General features: G+C 38.3%; 2 protein-coding genes across 3 annotated transcripts; both read right to left on the reverse strand.

The window, feature by feature from the left end:
- Positions 1 to 7,979: 7,979 nt before the first annotated feature.
- Positions 7,980 to 20,372, reverse strand: cdh17 (cadherin 17, LI cadherin (liver-intestine)). 2 transcript variants are annotated; one of them, XM_023400808.2, is made up of 19 exons: positions 20,298 to 20,372; positions 18,970 to 19,026; positions 18,336 to 18,431; positions 17,732 to 17,869; positions 17,440 to 17,575; positions 16,092 to 16,250; positions 15,484 to 15,636; positions 15,012 to 15,217; positions 14,745 to 14,876; positions 14,492 to 14,642; positions 13,609 to 13,818; positions 13,431 to 13,507; positions 13,150 to 13,338; positions 12,025 to 12,269; positions 9,977 to 10,107; positions 9,368 to 9,592; positions 9,140 to 9,250; positions 8,585 to 8,701; positions 7,980 to 8,475 (listed from the first exon to the last, which is right to left on the reverse strand). In XM_023400808.2, exons 2-19 carry the CDS (start codon positions 19,015 to 19,017, stop codon positions 8,381 to 8,383), a joined length of 2,619 nt encoding a protein of 872 aa, XP_023256576.1. In that variant the 5' UTR covers positions 19,018 to 19,026; positions 20,298 to 20,372; the 3' UTR covers positions 7,980 to 8,380. The 2 variants fall into 2 exon arrangements, with proteins under 2 accessions (XP_023256576.1, XP_023256577.1); XM_023400809.2 differs by lacking the exon at positions 20,298 to 20,372 and adding an exon at positions 20,229 to 20,247.
- Positions 20,373 to 22,082: 1,710 nt separating this feature from the next.
- Positions 22,083 to 25,021, reverse strand: gem (GTP binding protein overexpressed in skeletal muscle). The gene is made up of 4 exons (XM_023400763.2): positions 23,889 to 25,021; positions 23,492 to 23,568; positions 23,165 to 23,369; positions 22,083 to 23,066 (listed from the first exon to the last, which is right to left on the reverse strand). The coding sequence occupies exons 1-4, from the start codon at positions 24,241 to 24,243 to the stop codon at positions 22,783 to 22,785; spliced, it is 921 nt and encodes a 306-aa protein (XP_023256531.1). The 5' UTR covers positions 24,244 to 25,021; the 3' UTR covers positions 22,083 to 22,782.
- Between the last annotated feature and the right edge of the window lie 2,935 nt (positions 25,022 to 27,956).

The following is a 27,956-nucleotide window of genomic DNA, read 5'->3' on the forward strand; positions in this document are numbered from 1 at the left end:
TGCCATATTATACTATGAGGTTTTTCAGAATGTTTTGCCATACTAAACTATGACGTCTTTGAGAATTTTTTGCCATATTATACTATGAGGTTTTTCAGAATGTTTTGCCATACTAAACTATGACGTCTTTGAGAATTTTTTGCCATATTATACTATGAGGTTTTTTGAGAATTCTATGTCATACTATGCTATGACGTTTTTTTTACATTTTTATGCTAAACTATACCATGACAACTTCATGGCATACTATACTATGCGTTTTTTTGAGAATTTTATGCCATATTATACTATGACGTTTTTCAGAATGTTTTGCCATACTATACTATGACAATTTGATGGCATACTATACTATGATATTTTTTGAGAATTTTTTGCTATACTATACTATGACGTTTTTGAGAATTTTTATGGCATACCATCTGTGACAACTTTATGGCATATTATACTATGAGGTTTTTTGAGAATTTTATGCCATACTATACTATGACGTTTTTCAGAATTTTTTGCCATACTATACGATGACGTTTTTGAGAATTTTTATGCCATACCATCTGTGACAACTTTATGGCATATTATACTATGTGGTTTTGTTAGAATTTTTTAGCATACTATACTATGATATTTTTCAGAATTTTATGTCATACTATACTATGAGGTTTTTTGAAATGTTTATGCCTTACTATACTATGACAATTAGATGGATTAATATGATATCATGTTTTTTGAGAAATTTATGCCACACTATACTATAGCGTTTTTGATAATTTTTTGCCATACTATATTATGATGACTTTTGACATTTGTATGCTATACTATACGATGACAACTTTATGGCATACAATTCTATGACGTTTTTGAGAATTTTTTGCCATACTATACTATGAATTTTTTGCCATAATAAACTATGACATATTTTAAATTTTTTGCCTTACTATACTATGACGTTTTGGGGAATTTCATGCCATACTATACTATGACGTTTTTTGACATTTTTATGCCATACTATACTATGACAATTTTATGGCATACTATACTATGAGGTTTTTTGAGAAATCTTTGCCATTCTATACTATGACGTTTTTAAAAATTTTTGCCATACTATACTATGACGTTTTTTTACATTTTTATGCCATACTATACTTTGACAACTTTATGGTATATTATACTACGATGTTTTTTGAGAATTTTTTGCCATATTATACTATGACGGTCTTTGTCATTTTATATCTCACTATACTATGACAAGTTTATGGAATGCTATACTATGAGGTTTTTTGAGAATTTTTTGCGACACTATACTATGACTTTTTTGAGATTTTTTTGCCATACTATACTACAACGACTTTTGACATTTTTATCTCATACTATATTATGACAACTCTATCGCATACTATACTATGAGGTTTTTTGAGAATTTTTTGCGACACTATACTATGACTTTTTTGAGAATTTTTTGCCTTACTATACTATGCCGTTTTTGAGAATTCTTTGCCATACTATACTATGATGACTTTTGACATTTTTGTGCCATACTATACTATGACAACTTTATGGCATAATATTTTATGACGTTTTGAGAATTTTTGCCATAATATACTATGATATTTTTTGACATTTTTATGCCATACTATACTATGACAACTTTATGGCATATTATACTATGACGTTTTTTGAGAATTTTTTGCCATACTATACTATGACGTTTTTTGCCATTTTTTTTACCATACTATACTATGACAACTTTATGGCATACTATACTACGATGTTTTGGGGATTTTTATGCCATGCTATAATATGACGTTTTATTACATTTTTATGCCATACTATACTATGAGGTTTTTTGAGAATTTTGTGCCATACTATACTATGATGTTTTTTGACATTTTTATGCCTTACTATACTATGACAATTTGATGGCATACTATAATATGATGTTTTTTGAGAATTTTTTCCCACACTATACTCTGACGTTTTTGAGAATTTTATGCCATACTATATTATGACGTTTTTTTGACATTTTTATGCCATACTATACTATGACAACTTTATGACATTTATGTGCCATACTATACTATGACGTTCTTTGTCATTTTATATGTCACTATACTATGACAAGTTTATGGAATGCTATACTATGACGTTTTTGAGAATTTTTTGCCATACTATACTATGACGACTTTTGACATTTATGTGCCATACTATACTATGAAAACTTTATGGCATAATATACTATGATGTTTTGAGAATTTTTTGCCATACTATACTACGAGGTTTTTTTGTAATTTTTATGCCATACTATACTATGACAACTTTATGGCATATTATACTATGATGTTTTTTGAGAATTTTTTGCCATCCTATACTATGACGTTTTTTTGACATTTTTATGCCATACTATACTATGACAACTTTTTGGCACCTTATACTATGATGTTTTTTGGGAATTCTTAGTCATACTTTAGTATGACGTTTTTGAGAATTTTTTGCCATACTATACTACAACGACTTTTGACATTTTTATCTCATACTATATTATGACAACTCTATCGCATACTATATTATGAATTTTTTGAGAATTTTTTGCCACACTATACTATGACGTTTTTGAGAATCTTTTGCCTTACTATACTATGATGTTTTTTGAGAATTTTTATGCCATACTATACTATGACAACTTTTTGTCACCTTATACTATGATGTTTTTTGCGAATTCTTAGTCATACTTTAGTAGGACTTTTTTGAGAATTTTTTGCCTTACTATACTATGACGTTTTTTGACATTTTTATGCCATACTATACTATGACAACTTTATGGCATACTATATTATGACATTTTTGAGAATTTTTTGCCACACTATACTACGACGACTTTTGACATTTTTATCTCATACTATATTATGACAACTTTATCGCATACTATACTATGAATTTTTTGAGAATTTTTTGCCATATTAAAATATGAGGTTTTTGAGAATTTTTTGCCATACTATACTATTATGAATTTTGACATTTTTATGCTATACTATACGATGACAACTTTATGGCATATTATACTATGACATTTTTGAGAATTTTTTGCCATACTATACTATGACGTTTTTTGACATTTTTATGCCATACTATACTATGACAACTTTATGGCATATTATACTCTTGACATTTTTGAGAATTTTTTGCCTTACTATACTACGACGACTTTTGACATTTTTATCTCATACTATATTATGACAACTTTATCGCATACTATACTATGAATTTTTGCAGAATTTTTTGCCATATTAAACTATGAGGTTTTTGAGAATTTTTTGCCTTACTATACTATGACGTTTTTTGACATTTTTATGCCATACTATACTATGACAACTTTATGGCATACTATACTATGACGTTTTTGAGAATTTTTTGCCATACTATACTATGATGTTTTTTTAGAATTTTTATGCCATACCATACTATGACAACTTTTTGGCACCTTATACTATGATGTTTTTTGCGAATTCTTAGTCATACTTTGGTATAACGTTTTTGTGAATTTTTTGCCACACTATACTACGACGACTTTTGACATTTTTATCTCATACTATATTATGACAACTTTATCGCATACTATACTATGAATTTTTTGAGAATTTTTTGCCATATTAAACTATGAGGTTTTTGAGAATTTTATGCCATACTATACTATGACGTTTTTGAGATTCTTTTGCCATATTATATTATGACAATTTTATGTCATGCTATACTATGAGGTTCTTTGAGAATTCTTTGCCATACTATACTGTGACGTTATTTGACATTTTTATGCCATAATATACTATAACGTTTTTGACAATTTTTTTTTGACGTTTTTCGGCCTTACTATACTGTGACGTTATTTGATGTTTTCATGCCTGACTATAGTATGATTTTTTATGACATTTTTACAAAGTACTATACTGTGATGATTTTATGCAGTACATTTTTTTTACATTTTTATGCCTTATTATACTATGATGTTTTTATGCCTTACAGTACTTTGATGTTTTTTAAACATTTTATGCCTTACTATACTATGACTTTGTGATGATTTAATATACTATGACGTTTTTATGCTTTACTATCTTCTAGGACCTCTAGGGTTACTTCAGCTTCCTCCTGCAATCCAATGACATGTACATTAGATAAATTGGCGACTGTAATACCTTATATTAGACAGTTTTATTTCTTTCTTCTTCTTCCATGACTTATTCATGCCTTTTATGTCAGGTGTTGTTCAGTAATTGACAAGCATGTTTGTCAGTAACTGACAAATACCTGAAAGGTTAGCATGTCCCAGGCTTTTAAGTATGACCCTTGGCTGGTGAGGCAGCTGGTGAGTCACTTTACCACCACTAGATGATGCTGCAGTATCAAAAAGAATAAGTGTCCAATGGAGGTTAAATTATGACACATACCAGTTCTGGAAAAACACTGCCAATAACTGGACAATTTGTGTATTATGTGCATAACAAAATATAACTGAATACATCAATAAATAATATAGTTAAATAATTGAAATGCAGTGCTTTTCCTTTAACCTTCAGTTATATGATAAAATAAATTCAAACTGGTAACTCCCTCTACTTAGCATTAATAGAGATTCATATAAACATAAATAAATGGTCATAACACACTTGCAATGTTTACATAGAGATCATAAATGCTCTATGTGTGACCAGGTGTGAAGCATTAACTTATCTTAAAAGATCATGTATTTTCGTTCTCTATTGAGCTTTACTATATCTCTGGTCTTAGAATTTAACCATGTATCTAGGTTTTATAGTTTGTAAGGTACTCCATAAAAGTAGGGATTTAAACGATTAAACAATTCATTTTATTTATGTTATATAACTGTGAGTTTGGAATCAGGTCCAAGTTCATTCAGTTTTAATTTCACTCTTTAAACCTCTAAAGACAGAAAAGCATGAATTTTAATACTGTACATAATGGGAAAACAATACTGACTATGTAAATTGTATATAAATTGTCGGTTTTCCAACAAGCTGCAACTTCTTCACAACTACATCTAATAAAATTCAACATCTGGTGAACATACCCAAGTGAACTTTTAGTCATTTTAAAAACATGCGGTATTTGCAGACATCATCAGCCTAGTTCAAACTATTACAGCAACATTATAAAATAAAAATCTTACAAATCATCGTCATACAAGATTGTTGACAAAAATACTTTTATTTACTGTAGTCCTGCACATGTACTTGAGGAATACTTAATCTAACCTACCTGCACCTTTTCTTCTATTTTTTAGTAATAGAGGGAACTATAGAGTAATCTCACTTTATTCTATTCTATCACAGAGAAAAGAGAAAGTAAGTTGTACTTCAAGAGTTAAACATCTTTTTCGTGGTCATCATACTGACATATACTGTAAGTGTCCAGAACAACTGATGTGTTTGGTTTATAGGTGACGCTCAGACAGTTTAATGGTAATAAACAGCTCCGCATCACATTTTGGTAAATTGCATGCCTCATTTCCGCTGCAGCACGGGTGCTTTTTCCAGGACTAGGTCGTCAAAGCAAAGTGTCACTTGCTTGCGGAATTTATTTACATTTGGGATTATGACGCAGGATGCGTAACAAAAATCATCCCACACAACCAAACCAACGCTTTCTGATATAAAATATTACAACAGAGGGAATCAAAGTTATCCCCCAACATGTAGGTCTATGTATTTGTGGTTTTAATAGGTTTAGATTAGAAACTATTATTTAAAAACTGATAGCTTTTAATAATTTCTAAAGCAGTGTATTAAATCTGTCCTCAGTTGACAAAACTTCTACATTTTACAAAATACAGAAATGCTCTAGTTTTATCTTAAGTGTGTTTTCTATTTTCCATGAAGCAAAATGTCAGTAATAAATCGGAGGAAGTTTCACTTCTTCTGCACTGAACTTCAGTCAAGTGCTCTGCCTTTAAGAGAAAAGGGTAACTGAGCTGACCTCTATGGAGGACCACAAGTGTCATGGAAATATTACAAATCATATAATTTATTGATATCTAAAGTGACAATAAACAATAAAAACAGAAATTAATTATTGTTGATGATGAATTAATAACCTATAAATACATTGTGCAATTATAAAAATAGTCTTTACAATAAACTTACATACAGGTTAAAAATTTAGAATTGATTACCTTTTTTACATTAAAAAAACGTGGGCATCCTTCTTCAAATACACAGGTCAAAGACTTTTAAATATTGTAATAAAAGGAATGAAAGATTGCAATTTTCAAATTAATACTTACGTGAGTGTGTAATTTTCTCTTTGAATATGTCATATGCTATGTACTATGGACACCACACTAATGTATCCTTCTTATAAACCAGATGTTTAGTTATTGTGGCCACTGAGTTTTGCTTGTATCATTAAAGAGGATAATGTTTATATGTTGAGAAACATTACAATATATTGTTTGAAAAAAAAGGTTGAAAATAGCAAAACAATTACCCCATGTGTGTATCCTATTATGTATGTATGTGTGTGTATGTGTATACTATTAATAAGCTGATAAATTCCTGACTGTTTTTGGGAAACATGGACATTTTATACAATAAAATTCTGTCAGGTGACCTTTAAATAAATCTGGCCTGATGTCACATCAAGTGATCATTGCTGATTGTGATTATGATGTCAATATACTCCCTTAGTATTTCTATATTAGGATAAAAGGGTTCTCCAGCACAGACAGAAACAGTCATGTGCAGTGGGGATAGTGAGGTTTGATACGCTGAGGTTGTGGCATTATCCATCACACAGTTTACTCTCCCTGTCCACCTCTTCTCTTCAGTCCTTCAACCTTTCAACTTCTCCCACCAGCCCTCCAGGACTATCCATGTGTGCGTGTGTTGTTGTGGAAAGTGTTGCTGGGATACAGGCGAAGAGAGAGTGCAGACATAAACACTGGAGAGGCTCCATGTTGAGTTTATCATTATGAGGCTGTAGCTTAGTGTGCTCCTCTGCCTCTGACACTGTTTTCCTGTTTGGCTTTTGAAAGCTGCAGCAGGCCGCTCGATGACTCATCCCAAACACACACACACACACACACTGGCACACACGCACACACAGCAACTCACAAACGTGGCACATGGATTGGAAAGATGCATGGTCGTGGCAGCACATGTGGCACCCACATTCAACATGTGTCTGTTTTGCCACTCAGAGTGTGTTTTTTGTGTTGCTGCCTCATTGTCCTGCACAAAAGCCCGCAATAATGCCATCCTCTTTTCAGCACCACTAACAATCTGTGGCCCATGGTTTCCCACTGTCACAGAGATGACTCAAAGCATCACTTGCTGCTGCAGCACTGTGGACTCGACTGCTCAGCGGCTGACCGGTGGGGAGAGAGGAAGGAGGAGAGAAAAAGATGGACAGGACCATGAATTCAGAGTAAATGCTCATCAGAAATCTGAAAAGAAGACTTCCTGAGAAAAGACTGCGGACAGGAAGTTTTGAGTATCAAGCTGAGGTGTGCTTGTGTCTCATGTTACAGATCACCTGCAGCACCACGAGTCTGGTCTGACATGTGCGTTTCATTTCTTTTTTTCACACACAAATCAGAAATAAAGAATAAAATACAAGTATACAAACATAGTAATAGTAATGGGTGAAAATGGGACACCCCAATAAGCTTCAAAAGCTTGTGTGAAGGGCCCGGCCACTGCATGTACAAAATATAATTTCACCCATAAGATAATACCTAAATGATCCAAAAAATCGATCCGATTGTTCCATATATCAATTTAATATGCAAGATGCACAATCAGCAATAAATGGTAGATAAGAAATAACAGCAAAATAATAACAATAGTAGCTCAGTAGAGTAACCAGTTCTTAAGACTGCAACCCTTCAGGGAACACAAATTTAAACATATTTTTCGTGCACCCATGCAAACAGACACACACACACACACACATACAAGGATGATGTGAAAACCAAAGTTGTTCCCAGTTTGTTTATTTGGAAACAGAGCAGTGATTGTTCATTACAAAACACATGATTTATTATTCTGTGACAACAGTGACATTCTGGGTTAAAGATGTTGCTTAACCTTTAAGATATTCTTAACATTCAACAGTAGGCTGTTACATTGAAGCAGAAGGCAATATCAAAACAAGCTCTGGGCCAGAAACTAATTCAATTATGTGAGATGATGAAACTGCTAATGAAACAACCAAATTCTGGGACTCACATCTTAATAAATTAAGTCAGGAAGGTGCATTAATGTTTGATTAGCATGGGACCGCATGACAGTTTAACTAAGTATGCACAGCACCTATTTATCAAGCTCTCTTGCAAATAAAATAAAATAAGCTAAAGTAAATGACTTTGTGTGTGTCTCTACATTATGGCATTCTTCTCTTCCTCATCAGTCTGGGCTTTCCTCTTCTTGTTCCCTTTATTAATTTGTTTGATCGTTATGATGAATATAATAACTGCAATGAGGAAGAAACAGAAGTTATTTATAGCAGGAGTCAGCAACAGCAACATAAAACTGGACAATAACTTCAGGTACGACTCTAGTACAATGTTTGTCAGACTTACCGCAGAATCCCATGGTGCCAGCCAGGATCCCGATGGTGGCTCCGGTTCCGTAACTGAAGCTACGCTGTTCTGGTGCCATGTAGCAGTAGCCCAGCTCTGTGCAGTTACATACTTTCACTGGCATGTAGAAAGGAGAGAGCAACCCACACGTGCATCAGTCATATGCTGTAGAGTGCGAAGGGATTGACTTTAAAGGATAAAGCTGGTGTTAATCTATTTTTCTTACTGTCAACAAATCCCATGAAAAGACCAAAATTAACAATGTGTCAGACCATCTGTCTATACAACAGTTTTCTTCTGCCTGCTGCAGCCCTTAACGACACTATGACAGCAGCGAGAGTTGTGTGCTGGACAGCGATGAAACAATGAATTGAAACTTGCTGTAGATCCGGGTGATAATTCTCTGCAGGTTTATCTATAGGTTCAGTGGAGCTCCGGGGCTTTACCCGGAAATCTTTGAATCATCGTTGTGGTTCATTCGTTGTTGGTTTTCATCTTTTCATGGTATTGTTTGTCAGACTTATACTAGAAGCTGAACTTAAAGAGCCGACTCACCCTCAAACGGCTGTGTGATTCCCAGGCCTACATTGTCTTTAATGTTAATGGGAAGTGTGATGGTTTTCTCCTCAGCTGGTCTTTTCTTCAGCATCAGTTTAGCTCTTGTGCCTGCATGACACACAAAAGGAAACAAGGAGAATGTGACAGTCTGAATTTACACCTTTTCAGTTGTGCCCCATCTTGTAATACACACTGTGACTTTATTGGTGCAGTATGTCAACGTACCGTCAAGAGTGACGAGTTCCCAGTTGGGTGACTTCTTGGTGTGGGCCAGGCTGAAGGTGAAGGGCTGGGAGAAGGGGGCGCTGTCTCCATCTTGGGCCTGGAGGATGACAGGTTCGGGCTTCATTATGCAAATGAAGGCCTGGGTCTTTGTCAGTTTGGGGACGTTGTCGTTCACATCCAGCAGCCTCACAGACATGACACGCTCAGTAGACTTCTCAGGGTTTTCTGTAGAGAGAGATCAGCAAGTATGAAAAAAGGTGCACTGGCTCATAAGTATTTATATATATATATATATACAGTATATATATACAGTATATATATATATATATATATATATATAATTGTTTGATCTTGGAGGTTAAATGCCACAACACATTTAAATTTTGTCATGTGATCAAATAACTATTATACACTGTAATGCTATTAAAAGGGATTGAACCCATATCTGTTCCAAAAATGTTTTAGTTAGGACAGAATCTTTCTTGGTTTCACCTTTGACATTGTTTTTGCTCGTTCTTTAAACAATATTTTGATTCAGTATTGACCGAGAAACTGTGTGGCCTATATAATAACTGAAAAGCTGTGATATGTGTCTCTATATTATCTCACCCTTCTCAAATGCAGTGACAGTGACTTCGAAAGTCTCCACGGCCTCTCTGTCCAGCTTTCCTTTGGTCTTGACCTCTCCTGTGGCAGCATCGATCTCCAGCCAGCCACGAGTGTCACCATCCAACTTGAAACTGCACAATACACAACAGGAATTACACACAACGCCACACACACAAACACACACACACTCATAGTGACAAACCATGCATAATACAGCAGACACTGAATTGATGACCAGAGGAAATAATGGTAGCCAGAAGAAATCGATAGTCTGTTTTGGGTAACCCTGATGGTCCAAACAGAAGCAGTAACTTTAGAAACTAAGCCAGAGCTAATCTAGCGGTACATTTCCTAAGATACGAAAGCCATGTGTGTGAGCTGTTTGTATTCATTATCTTTCAGGACATCTTGTTAGAGTCCAGCTCATAAATTATAGGAGCGCATGAACAGGGTGTCTCCAATATGTTTCTAAGAGGATGCTTTAAAGTCTGGGTTTAGGTTAACAGCTTGCCGCTATTTTAGAAGTTACCGCAGCCAAAATAAATAAATAAATTAATTAATTAATTAAAACATTTGAACAAGTGGTTAGGGAAGGTTTTGGATGGAACTGACGTAAATAAGCAGGGACTCAGGTTAAGTGTAACTCAGAGATTCCTAACATACAGGGTTTATAATCTGGTTTTAAAAGAACACTACAGAGGAAATATAATTTCATATTTAGACCATAATATTGTGGAAGAAATGTAATAGCTCTGTAGTTAGGTTGTTAACTACTCACTCACCTGGATACTAAAGGCACCTATGCTAGAATTCTGTACATAGATTTCAGTTTTGCATCAACGATACTATGTATTTTTGTGTATTTTGTGTATTTCATATATCAATGGTTTTACTGTGTTGCACGGCTGTCAAAGACAAATTTCCAGTTTTGGCAAGTCTAATGGACAATAAAGTTTATATTATCTTATCTAATCTTATCCCAAAGAGACTACAGGAGAAACGTTCCCTGCTCAGCCTCAATACCTCTACCTGTTGCTGAATTATGAATCTCCTGACTGAGTGCCATTTTGTGTTGGCAGTAGAATCTCAGGCTCTATCACGCTGAGCCCTAACACCCCCACCCCCCAAGACTGTGTGCTTGTTTACATTGCTAACACACGTCTGTACTGCCAGATTCAGGGGAAACCAGATCATCAAATTTGCGAATGACACTACACTGGTACGCCTCATCACCAGAAATAACGAGACAATGTACAGTGAGGAGGTCAAACACCCTGGTGTATGGATAATAATCAGGTGCTCAACGTCGACTAATACTAAGGAAATGATCGCCGACTTCCCTCAGTATCAGCGGCTCCACAGTGAGGTGCAGAGCTCGGATGGAATCACCTGGTCGAAATGGGCCCAGCAGAGATTGCACTTTCTTTGGAAACTGAAGCAAGCGACCAACACTCAACACTCCCCCCTAATATTCTCACACCCTTTTACAGAGGCACAGTTGAGAGGGTGCTGACATTTTGCTTCCTCACTTAGTACACAAGCTGCAATAACAGTGACAGTGAAGTCGGTAGTCAGGGGAGCGGAACCAGAACCCATGCCTTCACAAGCCACTGAACATTGTCAGGTACCCCTCATACCCACCTCACAAATACTTTGATCCTCTACAATCAGGCAGGAGGTTCTGCAGCATTAGAGCTAGAACCAGAAGTCTGTTAAACAGCTTCCTCCTACAGGCTGTGACTGGTTGTACTATAACTTCATATAAAGATTCTTACATTTTTTATTCCTTCATAACTGTATTTTTTCACTGTTTTAATATATATGGTGTAATTATAGCTATTTCATATTTATTCTATTATTTACTGTTTTGTTTCTAGGGATCAAAAAGTCTGTGCCTGTGTCACCTTACTATTGTTTCGTGCCATTGTACGTATGTGTTGTATTATGGACTGACATTACTAAGTCAAGTCTCATATATGCAGCTGATGAACTAAAAGCAGTTCTGGCTGGGATGCTGAGCAGCTGTTGGTGTGTGTGTGTGTGTTTACCCGATCTCTTTGCCCTCTGGGTCCTTTGCCTCCACTTTGAGCAGCACTGATCCCTTGGTGGTGTTTTCATGCACAGTCACATCCAGGATGTCCAGGCTAAACTCCGGGGCCTCGTCTATGTCAGTGACAGACACAGAGACGACGGCTGTGGATTCACTGCCGTACTCCAGGCCTTTCATGAGCGGCTCTGGGTTACGAGCATCAATCTTGAGGTTGTAGGTGGAAAAGGACTCGAAGTCCAAAGGCTGTTGGGTGAGAAACAGGCTGGTTATAAGAAGCAGCAGAGAAAGAGAGACAGAGAGGATTTTTTTTGAAGGTCACAGCCTGTGAAAGATAATGAACAGTCGTGGTTTAATCATTACTAACTGGACTTGTACAGTATGTTGTCATGAAAAATGTGCAGTTGCTAGTAGAAGTAACATGCACTTACTGGACTGAGCAGGCTTTTTACATTAACCTCAGGGCAGTCAGCCATAACATTAACAGTAGCTATCAGGGATGCCAAATATATTTTCTTACGACAATTTTCAGAAATATAATAGAAAATGATGAATGTTTGATCTCTCCTGGTCATGTGACATGCATCTCAATCTGTAACAGCAGGACATATAATAGCTGGGCTGCTCTTAGTGTTTTTGTGAGAAACTTAAGTAGTACTGAAAAAATTAGTGAGTCAGCAGAAAATGAATCAACTATTTTGAATATAAATCAATTGTTTAAATCATGTATCAAGCAAAAAAGACAAACATTTTCTGGTTCCAACTCAAATGTGAGGAGCTTTTCTCTGTTTTATATGGTTATAAATCTGATACCTTTGAGTTTTGAAAAGTTATTTCACACAGCTTCGACATCACTTTGGATGTTTTGATCACATTTTATAGACTAAATGGTACATTTATTCATTTAAAGAATAATTGTCAGATGACTCAGTATATTGTAAATGAATTGAGCTGAAACACAAGAGTACATCACACAAATAAAAAACATAGACCATGGGAGAAAATTGTGAACTTCTTAAGGTATAAGGGACCTCAAATGTTACAGCAAGTAAACTTAAAGATCATGCACACAAATGCATGAAATCATGTGTTTATGTGGGAGATGTAGAGAATGGAGATGCCGTACCCTAGCTATGACCAGCTGGCCGACGCCTTTGCCGTCTGTTTCCACAGCAAAAACATCATCATCGTTGCCAGCAGAGATGTGGAACTCGATAAGGGAGCTGCCGCTGTCTGGGTCATCAGCATCTGTCGCTCTGATGGTCGCCACTGTGCTTCCAACAGGGGTGTCCTCCGCTAGAGTGTGGTTGCCATACTGCACACAGACGCACAACGACACAGAAACGTGAAGATAATCAGCCAAACAGCATGAGAAATGAGAGGCAGGTGACAAGTTCAAATACTCACATCATTCTTCTCAAACAAAGGCATCTCGTTGTTGACATCAATGACCTTGATGACGACCTTACAATCTGTAGTGAAAGCTGTGAGACAAATACTGTGAGTACTACAGCTTGGAGTGACAACTGACTGACCTCCACAGTTCTTTCAGGTGTTGCCACATCATACAGCATGTGTGTGTTACCTGGGTCGCTGACTCTGACACTGAGGTGATAGAGCTGGTGTTCTTTTCGCTGCAGCGAGCGCAATGCCTGAATTCTTCCGGAAGCAGAATCGATGGAGAAGACATTGGGTGTGGTGGGTGGATTTTGGGACAAGATGGCGTAAGTCAACTGAGCATTCAGTGTCCCTTCTTCATCATTATCATGGGCCACCAGCTCTCCAACCAGGCTGCCTGGAACCACATGAGCCAGAATTTAAGAATAAAAGCTATTTAGCAATTTTCTCATGACAGATAAATACTTTTAAGTGAGCTCCATAGGTCTCTTAAGCTGGTCAAGAGAAAGTCCTAGATGGCTGCAGTACAGAACCACAGGTGAACACATATCATTGATATTAATATGTTAGCTGAAATCATTTTCATGTATGATTATTGTCTGTCTTGTCAATGTGGCACTAAATTCTCCTTATTATAAAATTTCTCTGATGCATCTCTTTCCTGCTACAGTTTAGTTTTCCTCTTATTTCCATTTCAGTCAGTTTCTTACAAAAGTTGGAATTTCACACAAATAAAATTAACTTAAAAAAATGCATGTTTTTGCAGGATAGAATATCACTGAATACAATTTAAGAATATTTTTTAGATTATGAACAATGGGACAGATGGCTACTCCTGCTCTGAGTATATATGCAGTTAATCATGTGATAACTTGAGAGCTGCTCTTAAAGGTTGTTCGTACACTTGAATGGATGTAGGAGTAAGTTACGTGATAAATGTGTGTTATTCTTCGCACTCATCAAACAAACTCTGAAGTTTGTTCTGTAGAGCGGGTTCTACCAAACCAAAGTGTTTAATGCCACATCCAAACCTTCAACTGGGTTATTTAGTAATCACACATGCTACTTACCTACTGGCTCATTCTCCTGAAGCTCAAATATGCTCTCCTCATTTTCACACACTGGTGAATTGTCATTCACATCCTGCACCAAGACTTGAATCTCCATGGGCGGATCCACCTCTTTGCCATCACTATCCATTGCCAATACCACAAGGATGTACTAAAAACAGAACCAACACACATTCAAAAACAATCCCTAGACGTTAGTCTTCTACAAGAGTAAAGGGAGATGTAATGAGAAAACTAATCATGCGTCATGTACCATGTCGTGGTCTTCTCTGTCAAGCGGCTCATTCAGGAGTATTTCTCCATTTCCTGTTATCTGGAAGGGGAATATCAGCATTCTCTCTTTCTGCATTAAGCTGTACTTGGCATCAGGGTCATTGGACTGGACCTGGATCCAGAGAGAGGGGAAGAACCCGCAGTAGGGGGTTTACTTTATGGATATAGAGCTACAGTGAGTGTTTGTACTTTCACATGTCTACATTTGTGAGGTTTGTGCAGAGTTGGTGCGTTTACCCCACCACACCTGTGCAATTTTCAGAGGATAAGTTTCTGCCAAGTTTTCTTGAACCCTTATGGGTCCAGGATTGATCCACAGGTTTTGCTGCACAACAATGTGAACTCTGGCATTTCCACTCAGCGCAGTCTCTGATTCTCCTCCCTGGTCCTGCACACGCACATACAGGGTGTAGTCTGGGTCCCCCAGAGGGTCCACATTCCTCCTCCTCATCTCTGACACCACAGAGGAAGATGAAGGTGGCAGTTAGAACCATTGTACAGGCAACAAAAAAGAAAAAGAAAGATTATGGGGATAACATCACAAAAACATTTCAGTGGTTCTCACATGGATTTGGCTCAACAACTCTGTTCGGCTGACAACCATCAACTCAACACCCAACAACAAATCACACAGCCAGCACTAATCTTTAACAGTCGTTTCTTCATTACAGTCAGTGTTTATCATTGTAGTTTTATGCTAGACACATCTGGACACAGACCTTCTCTCTCCACACAGGTGAAGAAGGGGTTTTTTTCATAGGGGACCGTCTGGCCTGGACAGTAGTCGTTAAACTTTGTCTTCAGAGTGTCAATGCTCTGATCTTCTTCCCTGCCATACATGATGCCCTGTCTGGCCTTTAGCATCTGTTCCCCTGTTGAAAGACACACATACATCAAATATCTTTGAGCATGCTTCCACACATGCACATATATACACATATGTATTTTCATACAAGTAAGAGGTCTACAAAAAGAACATCTCTGCTCTCACAAGGAGCTCCTGTCTGAGAAATGTGATAACTTTGCCTCACAGTGCACAGATGTGTGAACAGACATCTTCAGACTCATTCACATGCTCATACACACACTCAAAGTAATCAAAATCACGCGACACATTTAGGCAATCTGCCTCCAATCAGTGTTAATCTTGAGCACACAAGATGAGCTCTGTAATCTGGATTTACAGTGTCACTATACTGCCAGATTACAGGCAGAGATGGACGGATTATAGACTTTCCCACGGACACTCCAACCATTTCTGTGCGTCTATGTCTGGGTTCATGTCTGTGCATTTGGTTGTGTGTGAATTGGCGTGTGTGTGTGGCACCTTGTTCTGTGGTGGAGATCTCGCCTGTGATGGGATCTATCTGGAACAGGAGGACGTGTTGTTTGGCGGGGATCTGGCTGACCAGGCTGTAGCGCAGATGAGCGTTAGGAGTCTCGGGGTCGTCCTGATCCAGCGCAAACACACGGGTAAATGGGACACCTGGAACAACAGACCGAACAGATGTTTTGCAGGATTTTGCACTAGGTGGGTCACAACAGGGAAGCATAAATGCTACACGACTGGATCTCCATTCTTACACACAGAGCAAACAGAAATACCGCTTAACCCTTATGCATGTCAGAAATATTTTAGAACCAATGAACTACACATTGTTTGTACTTATTTTAGCTGTCAATCATATTTCAAAATACACCAGTTTTCTTTCATTTTAGCACAGTATAAAAATAGGTTTGGAGAGACTGTAAATTTGTTTGAGCTGTGCATCACAATGAGGATTTATAACCCTTTGTTTTGTATCTTATCTTTTATTGCATAGTAATACAGCTGTAACAAGGGAACAAGTCTTTATTGTTGATGCATTCTACAAAGGAACTTCACCCAATACTCGATCCCAACAATCATTTGAACTCTTGAACTCCATTTTAACCTTTGATTTCCCCTTAAATAGCTTTATGAATGAACTGTTTCTTATTTGATGCAGCCTAACATTATCACATATATATTGGTTCATATATGCTTGTTCTAATTAAAATTATTTTAATTAATTAATTAATTAATTTCTTCTTGTTTTCTGACAGTGTAGCTTCTGAGTACAACACTTTTTGGCATTAGGCTATCAAAAATCAGACCTTTGAGATTCCCAGAATGCACCAGGCAGTTGCAGATTATTGCAAAACAATAACAGAAGACCAAGAATTCACAATGATGGATTCCCTGACCTAAACATTTTCTAATCTCTGCAGGTTCGTTTTCATAATATAGTGAAATAAATTGAAATCTTGGGTTACCATGAAGGTAAGAATTAAATTAGTCTTTGGTCTGCTTTGAAAAAAGTATTGCCAGTAAGTACATGCTTTGCAGTTCATAGGCTAAAACATGTAAAATACCTTAATTCAAATGTACGTTACAGTACAAAGGGTCTCTTAAAAGGCAAAAAAAAAGTTTGTGGAAAGTAATCGCTTCAATAGGAAGAAGCCATCAATGCCTTCGATCTGCATATACGCTATAGTGACACCAATTATTCCCTGGCCTCTGAACACATTTTCATCTATGCCACTTTTAGTTTTAACGCTTTTCTTTTTGCATTAGAAGTGTTTTCTCCTCCTCTTCTTTAAGTACTTATAACACACACACACACACACACACACACACACACACACACACACACCTTTTGCTTGGTTTTCTTTAACCACAGCTGTGTATTCACTCTGGTTGAAGTACGGAGCGTTGTTGTTGATGTCCAACACATTTATGGTCACATCAACTGGACCTTCCACTAACGTTTCATCTGCCAGTGCCTCCACCTGTATGTGTTCACACACACACACACACACACACACACACACACACACACACACACACACACACAAGTATATATATAAATATATATGCTTTAGCTACTGCAGTGTATGAGTATAATTTTTCTGTATGTTTATCTATATGTAGACAGAGCACTTTACCATGATCGCGTAATGGTTATCTTGAGACCAGTCCAGAGGCTTCTCCAGGTAGAGCCACCCATCCTTTGAAATATGAATGTAGTCCTTACCTTCTCCACTCAGCCTGAAATTATTCACACCTGGCTGGGTCACCTGAAACTATGGAGTGAAAGATGGGAAGGAGAAAATTGAAGAGATAAAATAAGATTCATTAATCGCTTTTGAAGACTTCATTTGAGGGAAACATTCTTTTAAAAGTGGGGGTTAATAGACCGGACATCTTAAAATCCTTAAAACCTCTTATGCTTGAAGTGCTCAAAAACGTTACTTTGGTAAAGTAATAATACAGCAGTGTAGTAAAACTCCATTATGAAAACAAGGGAACCAAACTAGACACTGCGTTTTTGAAGAGGGGATTCATGTTGCATTTTAAAACTTTATCATATTTTGTGTTTTGAAATCTTAATTTGAAAAATAGAAAGCTGTCAGATGAATGAAGTACAGTAAAAAAGTACAATATTTCCCTTTGAAATGTTGTGGAGTAGAAGCATGAAGCAGCAGAAAATTTAAATACTCAGTAAATGTAGTTTGTTACTTTGCACCACTGCTGGCATTTGTGTAATACCTGATATATGGGATATGGCACTGGTGTCCCCTCTGGCACATTCAGCACCTTGTTCTCAAATGGGCCCTTCTTTTCCTCCAGGTCCTTCCCACCAGCCTATCAGAGCACAGAAATAGAGGTCAAAGGTCACAGAATACAGTACAGGGTGAGGTAAAATTGAACCTCTCACACTCACGCCCACATTCGCCCTTTTCGTTTTAGCGAAACTGCAGCTGAAAGCAGTCGGGTATCGAGGGCCAGTTATTTATTGAACCAAAATTACAGGACAAGTGGAAGAATTCATGTATTCCAGAGGAGGACGGGAGAGCAAAGTCTACAGACACACTAACAGTTAGTTTAGCAACAACTTTCACTTCCTTTTAGTGTTTCAAATAAGTTATGAAAGGCTTTCTTGGACACGTTTCTTTAACCTTACAGACAGTTTCTTTGTACAGGATGCTGCAAATGCCAAAAATAAAATCTTCTTTTTTATTCTTCCTGTGTTCCACACCTGTCCCAAAAATTGTATACGATTATATCTAAGAATTAATCCACACTGACTATTCCACAGACCATTTAACAGGTTCATGTATCTGAGTACTTATGAATATGTATTGAAGAACTGCAGCAGCAGTTGGCAGCGCTATGTACTCACAATGCTGAACAGGAGTGGGAGCAACAACAGATGCACCATGGGTGTCATGATCACAGGCTGGGAAGGGAGAGGAAGAGCAGGAGGAGGAGGAGATATGGGGGATGGGAGTGGAGGAAGTAGGTTGAGGAGGCAGAGAGGTGACACGAAGAGGAGGATTTAAATTACACATTTAAATTTTACAAAGCGTAATATTCACTTTGCTCAGCTGTTAAATTCATGCGACATGCTTATAGAAATAATGAAGACTGGATAGGAACTATTATTTTTCAATTAATCCAGAAATCATTGAACCCAGAGTGTCAGGGTTCAACCTAACTGAAAGTAAGAGCTTAAACACAACGCCAGACTTAGGTGACTTTTTTCAAGCTGGTTTCTCTTTCTGTAACTCAGAGCCTGGATGTGACACAGCTACCCAAAAGAATAATCTTTACTTTTTTCTGCTTTTGATATTGATATTCATTAATGTCAACAAGACAAACCTAACACGCATAAAATTACCATATTTAGAAAATATATCAGGAATATATTGATAAATGAAAAAGTCTGAGGTGTCCTGGACTTGGCAAGAGAAAAGGGTGAAGTCAGCCGCCAAAGAAAAGTGAAGGTGACATTGAGTGGTGGCTAATGACCTTTTTGCAGCACGCCACTCTTTTTAATGTCACCAACATGAACTCACACTACCTATTAGCAAAATGCAAATTTTACTTTGTTGTTAGAATTTTTTACTAACATTTTTAAAATTTCTGGGACCACGTTGACATGACCTCTTCTGACAGATATAGGGTTAACTAAACTAAAGTCTTTCTTGGCATTACCAATTGACAGACGTCCACTTACAATGATTTAACTGACTTCCAGTGAGAGAAATATTCTATAAATTTTATTATTTACTATATTTGTCCAACAAAGGATTAATGGACAAAGTGGCAGAGCTGTATGACACAGTGATTTGGGCTGTGCAGGCCCTCTCTTTCTCCTTTAATGACTGGATGACCTTTGACAGTTTAGCTTTCCGTTTCTTTGATACCAAATCTAGTGTCCCATGCAGGTAATTTCAGCCCAATGCCAGGCGCTGAGAATAACCCAAGGAAGCCAAAAAGAAGCAATGTTCATACGTCAGACATGACAAAACATGACAAAAGGGCCCTGCCAAAGTCAAGTCAAGATCATAGCACTCCTTCAACAAACTTAAAGCATCCGATACATCAAACACAGTCTGTGAAAACCAACAGATGCAATCCAGTTTGTGCCCTACTCACATCCCAAAAATCTTCTCCAAAAAACCCAACAAATCCAAACCTTGGAGCCAGGAGAGTGAGGAGACTTACCTTACAGGAGAGATCGAGTGAGTCACTCCTCAGACTTCAGAGTGATCGAGCAGTCCCATCCTTGTCTGGTAAAACGTTAACCAAGGGCTAACCAGCAATGTTTTATTGGATCTAATGATTGTCTAATCACCCTGCCCTCGTGTCGAGCTCAGCCAATAGGCAAGCAGCTGACAAGACAGAAGGAGACAGGAAGAACAGAACAATCACACATTTAGTACTGTAAAAGACAACTTCATTATCACTAATATCAACTTCTGATTTTACCACAAATGCTCAAAGGTGGAACATTATTGGTGTGTTATTGTTACAAAAAGCAAACAGGTTGAAGGAATTTCACAGTATTTGTCATACATGTGTGTGAATTGTGAACAAAAGGAGAAAAATTTGAACGAATAGGGGCATAATAATGGCAGAAATTTCACTAAAAAATATGCTGTTCAGCAAAGTTTCTAATTTCAGTTCAGACTTTGACCTCTACACCGTTTCCTGTCAGATTTTCCATTAGTAGCTGTGTGCCTGATAAGACGCTGTGTGTGTAGACAGTGGGACTAACAGATTACACTGACAATCCATTGCCTCACAAGAATGCAAAGCTATGGGGTCATTCAGGTGATTCAGCAGGTCAAAGCACAGAGCATCATAATATTAAGCAGTGGGTTTGATCCCTGCTCATGACTTTGGTTCTTAATAAACCTTTCCACCTTTAAGTAACATAATGCCATAAACTATGACTTCAAGGTGACTTAAAGAGAGGTTGTACTACAGACGGGTAACACATTAAAGGAAATAGCTGAAAAGTGAGTGGAGAAACATGACAATGCCCTCATTCACAGGGCACAAAGGGTTACTGAATGGTTTGATGAGTATGAAAAGGAGTGAATCATATGCTATGGCTTTCACAGTCACCAGATCTCAACCCAGTTGAACGCCTATGGGAGATTTTGGGCAGACATGTTACACAGTTCTCTCCAACCTCATCATCATCGAAACACCAAATAAGGGAATATCTTTTTGAATAATGGTGTTCATCCCTCCAGTAGAGTTCAGAGACTTGCAGAATCAATGCCAAGAAGCACTGAAGCTGTTCTGGTGGCCCAACACCTTACTAAGACACTTTATGTTGGGTTTTCCCTTTAATTTGTCATCTGTCTGTAATTTTGTCACTGAATTTTATCTGTATCTTCGTGCCCCAGCCCTCACATAAAACTGGGATTATCATCCATACATCCTGATGCACAGGCTGCCATCCTGGGCTGAGAGCGGTGAGCTTTACAATCTACAGAAAGCTGTTTGGAGACGAGGCAGAGATTTGTATGAATCTGAAACTGTAGAAAAACAGGCTGTGAATGAGTCACAGTTTCACAGGACCGCTATTTAACCAGAACCTGTGACTGCAGTGCTGACAGTTCAGAGGATGAAGCCATTAATTCAGATGGAAATGACCCCATTATGTAAGGCATGGGTCCATACATGCACACTGCTCTGTCTTGATCCTGTGTGCAGGCAGCCTGAGAGATATTGTGTCCAACATGCACCAACACCATCTGACTGATGCTCCCTGGACTGAACACACACACACACACACACACACACACACACACACACACACACACACACACACACACACACTTTGTTTCTCTAAGTTCAGCTTTAATGACACTACCTGACTCATCTTTTATCAGCTCAGTTGTTTGTGTAAGTGAGTCTCTCTTGTGTCAAAGATGAGTCACACATGGCGATAGCTCATTAGTGAGGGTTGATATGACAAAAAGACAAAGGGAACTGTTTTTTTACCCCCAAAATCAGATGATGTCACTTTATTTCATCAAGCAACACTGAAACCACGTCCAAGTAGCAAAATACGTTAAATTATCAATCTGGTATTTATTTACAATAAGTGCAAAATACAGACATTATAAATAATGTCAAAGGAACTACTCAATGATCATCTTACAAAAAAAAAATATTATCAGAGACAGTAATCACACTTAATAATCAGTAGCTTACAACTGGTCATCTTAGCACTTAGGGACTGACAGTCAACAAAACCTGTCAGGGATGAGAGCAAAGATGAGGAAAACGAGGAAAGGAGAGAGAAGGCTAATGTCTGAACTACATCACCTCCCATCAGTTCATCTCAAATCTCCAACATTTCTGCCGCACATACATGGGAAGTCTTCACGACAAGAAACGCTATTTCATTAACTGAGTCTAGTCCATTACAATGGCTGACAAACTGAGCTCAGTCCACTCAGTCTAGTTTTGACTGCAACATATGAATGTCAGTGTACAAATGTGTTGCACACCATTCCTGGCTGTGCTGAGGGTGGATGTGAACCCAGTGAGGACTGGGTTTGAATCACCCAACTTTCAGCCCTTTAGAAGCAGTCTTCTCTCTCCAGCCCATGTCCATGAATTCTGCTCTCTTGGCCGTTCACCTCCTCATGGGTTTGGTGTGGAGTTAAAATGAATTTCTGTTGGGCCCCTACAGCACAGACAGATCATGGCAGGACTTAGACTTTAGCCAGAACGCCATACTGGGGTTGTTCTTTGCCACCACCTTGTCGAGGAAACGTTTGGCCTTCATAGGAAGGCTCTCGCGGCGTGTGTTACAGTTTATGTGCCTGCGACGTTTGTTGGCTTCCTTGGAGTCTCGGCGTAGACGCAGTTGTCGTACTATGCCGTGGAAGGCCTCCCAGACATTGTGCTGCATGGCAGCTGAGGTCTCGATGAACTTGCAGTCAAACACAGCAGCACAGGCACGGCCCTCTGAGGAAGAAACTCACAGTCAGCACTTGCATATAGAAGAAAACTCAGAGCGACTAGTGTTCATCACACACAAACACACAGGGATTGATTCTCCTCACCAGTGACTGACACCTCTCTGCGCCGCACCAGGTCACACTTGTTCCCCACCAGGATGATTGGTGTGTGCTGAGCAGGACGGAAGCGGCGCAGGGTGATCCGGAGCTCAGAAGCTCGCAGGAACGAGGCCCGGTCAGTTATAGAGTACAGCAACAGGTAGGCATCACCTGTCTGCATGTAGCACTCCTGAGCCCATTCACCGTCAGTCTGAAAAACACACACATACACAGAGCTAGAGAAAGGATGTAGAGGATGGTATATGTGCAGGCATCCAGAGTGATGTGCTCTCTCCTCTGATCCTCATTAGTCAAGTCTGTTTTTCATCTCACCTCTGCGTCCCAGGTGTCCAGCAGAGTTACAGTGGCAGGTTCTCCATCCACTTCAATCGTCTTTTCACACGTCTCGTCTGAAATTAGACATGAAGAAAAGTGAAATCATAGTCCTTTTGACATCAACGCGTTGGACATAATCAAACTTTAAAAATTATTAGTGTCATGATATAATTCTGACAAGTGTGTGGTTCTTAATAATGATCTTGTAGACACTTTTTCAAACATTATGATATTTCATTTATTCTTTCTTTAGGTCTATGTTCACATAATATGAATTTTTTATGGTTTAGAGAAGTGGTCTCCGGGACCGTTTGTACATTCACATTTTTATTATAAAAATAAATAAAGATCTGTTGGACAATAATGTTTCAGTAAAGTTAAATACTTTTCTCACCTTCACACAGCTCGCAGTCATCACTGTCCATGCTGTCTGCCGCCCCACCGAAGATGCTAGCGAAAGCCGTTTTACCGACTCCACTGGCCCCTAACAAGACCACCCGGTACGGTCTGCCGGGTTCCGCCGGCTCCCAGGCGGAGTCAGTAGAGATGACCGAGTCTGAGGAAGACCAGCTCCCGCGGCTGCCGTCCGACTCCCCGGCGGAGCTGTTGCAGGACTTGGAGCGAGAGATGCATGCGGGGACCCGGGCCAGGAGGCTGTCCGGGAGCAGGTGGCTGCCCGGGTCGCAGATGCTCCAGCGGTGGAGCTCGGTCTGCAGGCGGAGGCTGTGGCGGCGCACAGTGGACAGCATGGTGCCGGTGACAAAATTAGGATGAACTGGATTAATCCACAACGGTGGGATAAACCGTTTTGCAGGGTGGTGCTTTAACCTCCTTTACCACAAAAAAAAGTCAAAAATAAAGTAAAACGAGTAGATTTCTCCACTAAAGTTCACGGCGTCAAGCCTTTCTATCACTGCAGATAAACATTATGAATGTCCTTTTGTTTCATTCTGAAAACCAAAAACTTGAACCAAAAGTGCCTGAACTCTGAGCCAGAATTATAATACAATAAAGGAGAGTAAAGTCAGTCTCAGTTTGCTCTCTACATCCCCACTGCAGTTATACCGACAGTAACTTACTGCACCCTCAGTGAAGCTGATGAAACCAGATCAAACTCTTTCTACGAAAGAGTTCAGATGTAAAAACTCGCAATAAAAACAAAGATTAAATCGGGCAACGGAAAAACATTTGATTAGTAGATCCACATTTAGAGCTCATGTCTCCTTGATGTGTCTGCTGCCGTCTGTCTCAGGGATCTCACGCTGAGTGTGTCTCTGTAATGCTCTGATGGGGTTTCCCTGCGGTTTTTATAAAGAGGAGGAGGAGGAGGAGGAGGAGGAGGAGGGTGGGGGTCACACAAGTGGAGCGTGGATGTTTACTGTGGTGTGTGGTGGGTATTTACTAATGTGATTCATGTGCACGCGGTCAGGGAATGGGCTGCTGCTTGGATAATATTTACAGCAAAAGGGTATTTAATTGTGCAACAGGGATAAACTGAAGACTATATAAATAATTTAATATGTAATTATATGAGCAGTACTGCAGGGAGACGTGCTGGATAACGGTGTAATATCTTCAAAGTACATTTACTCAAGTAGGCTACTGTGGTTAAAGCAGGACTATGCAACTTCTAAAAGAAATGCCATATTTTACTACTTAGAAATGAAAAGTTGAATCTATAAGAAATCCATCATGGTGTTGATTAATCCAACGCTACAGTCTGACTTGGTCTGGTATGACCAATATGGTGGCTAATGTTACCAAACTTTAGGTAAATTTTGCTGGGTAAGGCCACATTCAGTCTTGTTTTAAGAACAGTTAAGGGGAAATATTTTACTTTTTACTTCACTACACTTATTTAACAGGTATCGTTACATTGCAGAGTCAGACTTTAGATAAAAAACCTATGACAAGTTTATAAAATATGATCCGTTGTCATTGACTTCACTACCCAAATGCATATTACTTTACACATAGGTCCTTTAGTTTATCTGATTGTCTCAAAAGCTTGGAAAATAGGTCAACATGGAGTATTTTAGACTGTATGTTGATTACTTCAGTAAATAATAATTATAGAACATGTTTTATCTGTAATGTATCAATTTTGCTGAGGACATGAAGGACGGAAAATCTGATGATGTAAGTTATGCATTACAAGCTCATTTATTTCTGTCCTTTACATTGAAAATTCATCCACTGCATTCTGAATGTTGTTCATATTCATTTGTGGTGTCATGTAAACTGATGTGGGCTGGGTGTAGTGTTAGCATTAAAAGATCAGCATCAATGGTGTGAGTGAATGTTGATTGAAAGAAAGATAGAAGGAGAGAGATAAAGAGGGGAGTCCTTGACATCCTGTATCTGCTGTTCTCTAGCGTGAAAAGACTTTTAGTCTGTGGGAAAAACATCTAGTTTGTACAGGCCGTCTTATGAAACATAAAACACTCTCAATATTTCGTTTTCTTTGCATGTTTATGTGAACACATCTACACAAAGGCATTCTTACTTCGGACATATTACCTTTCTAAAGGGGGCTCCATTGAGATTTAGTGTCAATGTAATTTCTTTTTCCTGCAGCAAAATTGTTGTACACAGCAATGATCGGCAACAAGTGGAGAGACGTGTTTTGCTACCAGCATTGTTCTTTCCAAGTACACTTGTAAAAATCATCTGAATGTAGCATGAGGATGTCAAGAGGAACTCTGAAATCACTAAATGACTTCAACTAGAAAAAGAGTTGGAGGTAAAGTGGTACACCAATAAAGAGATATTACAAAACTTTATAAACAAAATTATTTTTTTTGAACATCACTGGCTATGGAGTCGTGTTTCAAGATGTTTCAGGTGGAATTTTCATTTATTCTCACAACCTAGAGCTGAAATAACTATTATTCAGTCTTTCAAAAATGCCGAACACCCCCTACTTACAGATCCTTCATTGTAACGATTTGCTGCTTTTTCTTTGTGTAATATGGTAGTAAACTAAATATCTTTAGATTTGGTCAAACAAGCAAGCAATCCAGTGCTATCACATAGTCTTTAGTTGTAGCCCTATTTCAATACAAGATAAGATAAGGGGAAACTGCATTAACTTCCCATCTGCTCAAATTAGAGGCCAATTTAGTTTGAATATGAATTATTAAAACATATTTGAAATTGTGTCTCACAAGAATTCAATTTAATTTATAAATGTTGGCAGACTTCTATGTGGGAGCTGATGAAAATAATTGATCCAAACCGCTGCTGCTGCTGCCTGTTCAACGTGACAAATGATTAACAGACAGATTACAACCTAGGGCTGTAAAGAAAGAATAGAAATACTCCAAGATCAGAGTTTCAATCCAATCTTCACATCTATCGTCACATAAAGCTACTAAAGATCACCGATTAGGAGTTAGAATCTAGGGAGGTTAATTTTGATTTACACAACTTGGATTATCATTTTAACACTTTTTACCTTTGTACCAGAAAGGTTCATATACTACAAAACCATTCAGCAAGGACACAAGCAACAACTTCAGGAGCATCTCCGAGACAAAAACAAATATTCACACTGGTTGGAATCATGTAATCTGTTATGAAGACATGGCTCCTATCTCAGTGTCACCAACACTGAAGTGAATGAAGCATTATCAGAAAGAGCCCTAAAGGTAAGGAGCGGCACAGAGCTGATAACTATTTTATATCAAATGAATCCACATGGGTACATTATAAAGCACAATCATTAGCTGTGATTTGCGAGTCAAAAGTCAAATCTATTATGCCTGACGTCTATATTAGTTTGTGTCGACCTTTTCTGACAATATTGAAACATAGCTTCTTACCAGGTGTTACTGAATGAAAGCTCGGCGAAGAGGCTTAACACGTAAGCCTGAGATCTACTGTCAGCACCACCAGTATATTGTTAATGAGTTGGAGGCCACCAGTTGGTATTTTGTGAATAAACCATCTAACAATGTACACAAATGCCCAGAGCGACCTTGTTTCACTTCATGTACTTGCTCAACTCGTAAACATCGGATTTTCATTCGGCAAAGCACTTTGTGTGTGTGTGAGAGAAAGAGCGACTGAGATCAGGGAGAGTTATTACAGTAATTGTAGGATTATGCTGCTTTTTCGGCTGTTGTTTTTCAGGACTTCTGTATCGGGTTGTGGCCTCGTCCGCGGGACCTGCTGCTGTGTATTACAGCTCCGATCTGATCTGCCTGACAGATGATTGGGCGACATTAAATCCTTGTTAAGTGCTGGAGCAGGACCAGGGTCAGGAGGAGGGGATGGAAGGATGGAGGAGGGAGGGATGGTTGTGCTCTGACACGGCAGCATATTGGCAGGGTGATGTTGATGGCTGTGGGTTGTAGCAGAGTGAGACGAGACCTCCAAACTTTATGCTATTATAAAGACCACACACAACATCAATATATGCTCTGGATCAATACAGGAGCAACATGTACAACAAGAACAA

Source organism: Seriola lalandi, unplaced genomic scaffold (genome assembly GCF_002814215.2).
Source record: "Seriola lalandi dorsalis isolate HSWRI2012SDOR001 ecotype SW California unplaced genomic scaffold, Sedor1 jcf7180002052955, whole genome shotgun sequence".
Taxonomy (NCBI): domain Eukaryota; kingdom Metazoa; phylum Chordata; class Actinopteri; order Carangiformes; family Carangidae; genus Seriola; species Seriola lalandi.

What these genes read in the sequence shown, in the direction of transcription:
- gem (XM_023400763.2), bottom strand. Translation starts at nt 24,243, where the DNA reads ATGCTGTCCACTGTGCGCCGCCACAGCCTCCGCCTGCAGACCGAGCTC. An exon ending in TGACTGCGAGCTGTGTGAAG is followed by an intron (nt 23,569 to 23,888) that starts GTGAGAAAAGTA and finishes GTCTAATTTCAG; the next exon opens with ACGAGACGTGTGAAAAGACG. An exon ending in CAGAGAGGTGTCAGTCACTG is followed by an intron (nt 23,067 to 23,164) that starts GTGAGGAGAATC and finishes TTTCTTCCTCAG; the next exon opens with AGGGCCGTGCCTGTGCTGCT.
- cdh17 (XM_023400808.2), bottom strand. Translation starts at nt 19,017, where the DNA reads ATGACACCCATGGTGCATCTGTTGTTGCTCCCACTCCTGTTCAGCATT. An exon ending in GGAACTCGTCACTCTTGACG is followed by an intron (nt 9,251 to 9,367) that starts GTACGTTGACAT and finishes TGTGTCATGCAG; the next exon opens with GCACAAGAGCTAAACTGATG. An exon ending in TGGCACCATGGGATTCTGCG is followed by an intron (nt 8,476 to 8,584) that starts GTAAGTCTGACA and finishes TCCTCATTGCAG; the next exon opens with TTATTATATTCATCATAACG.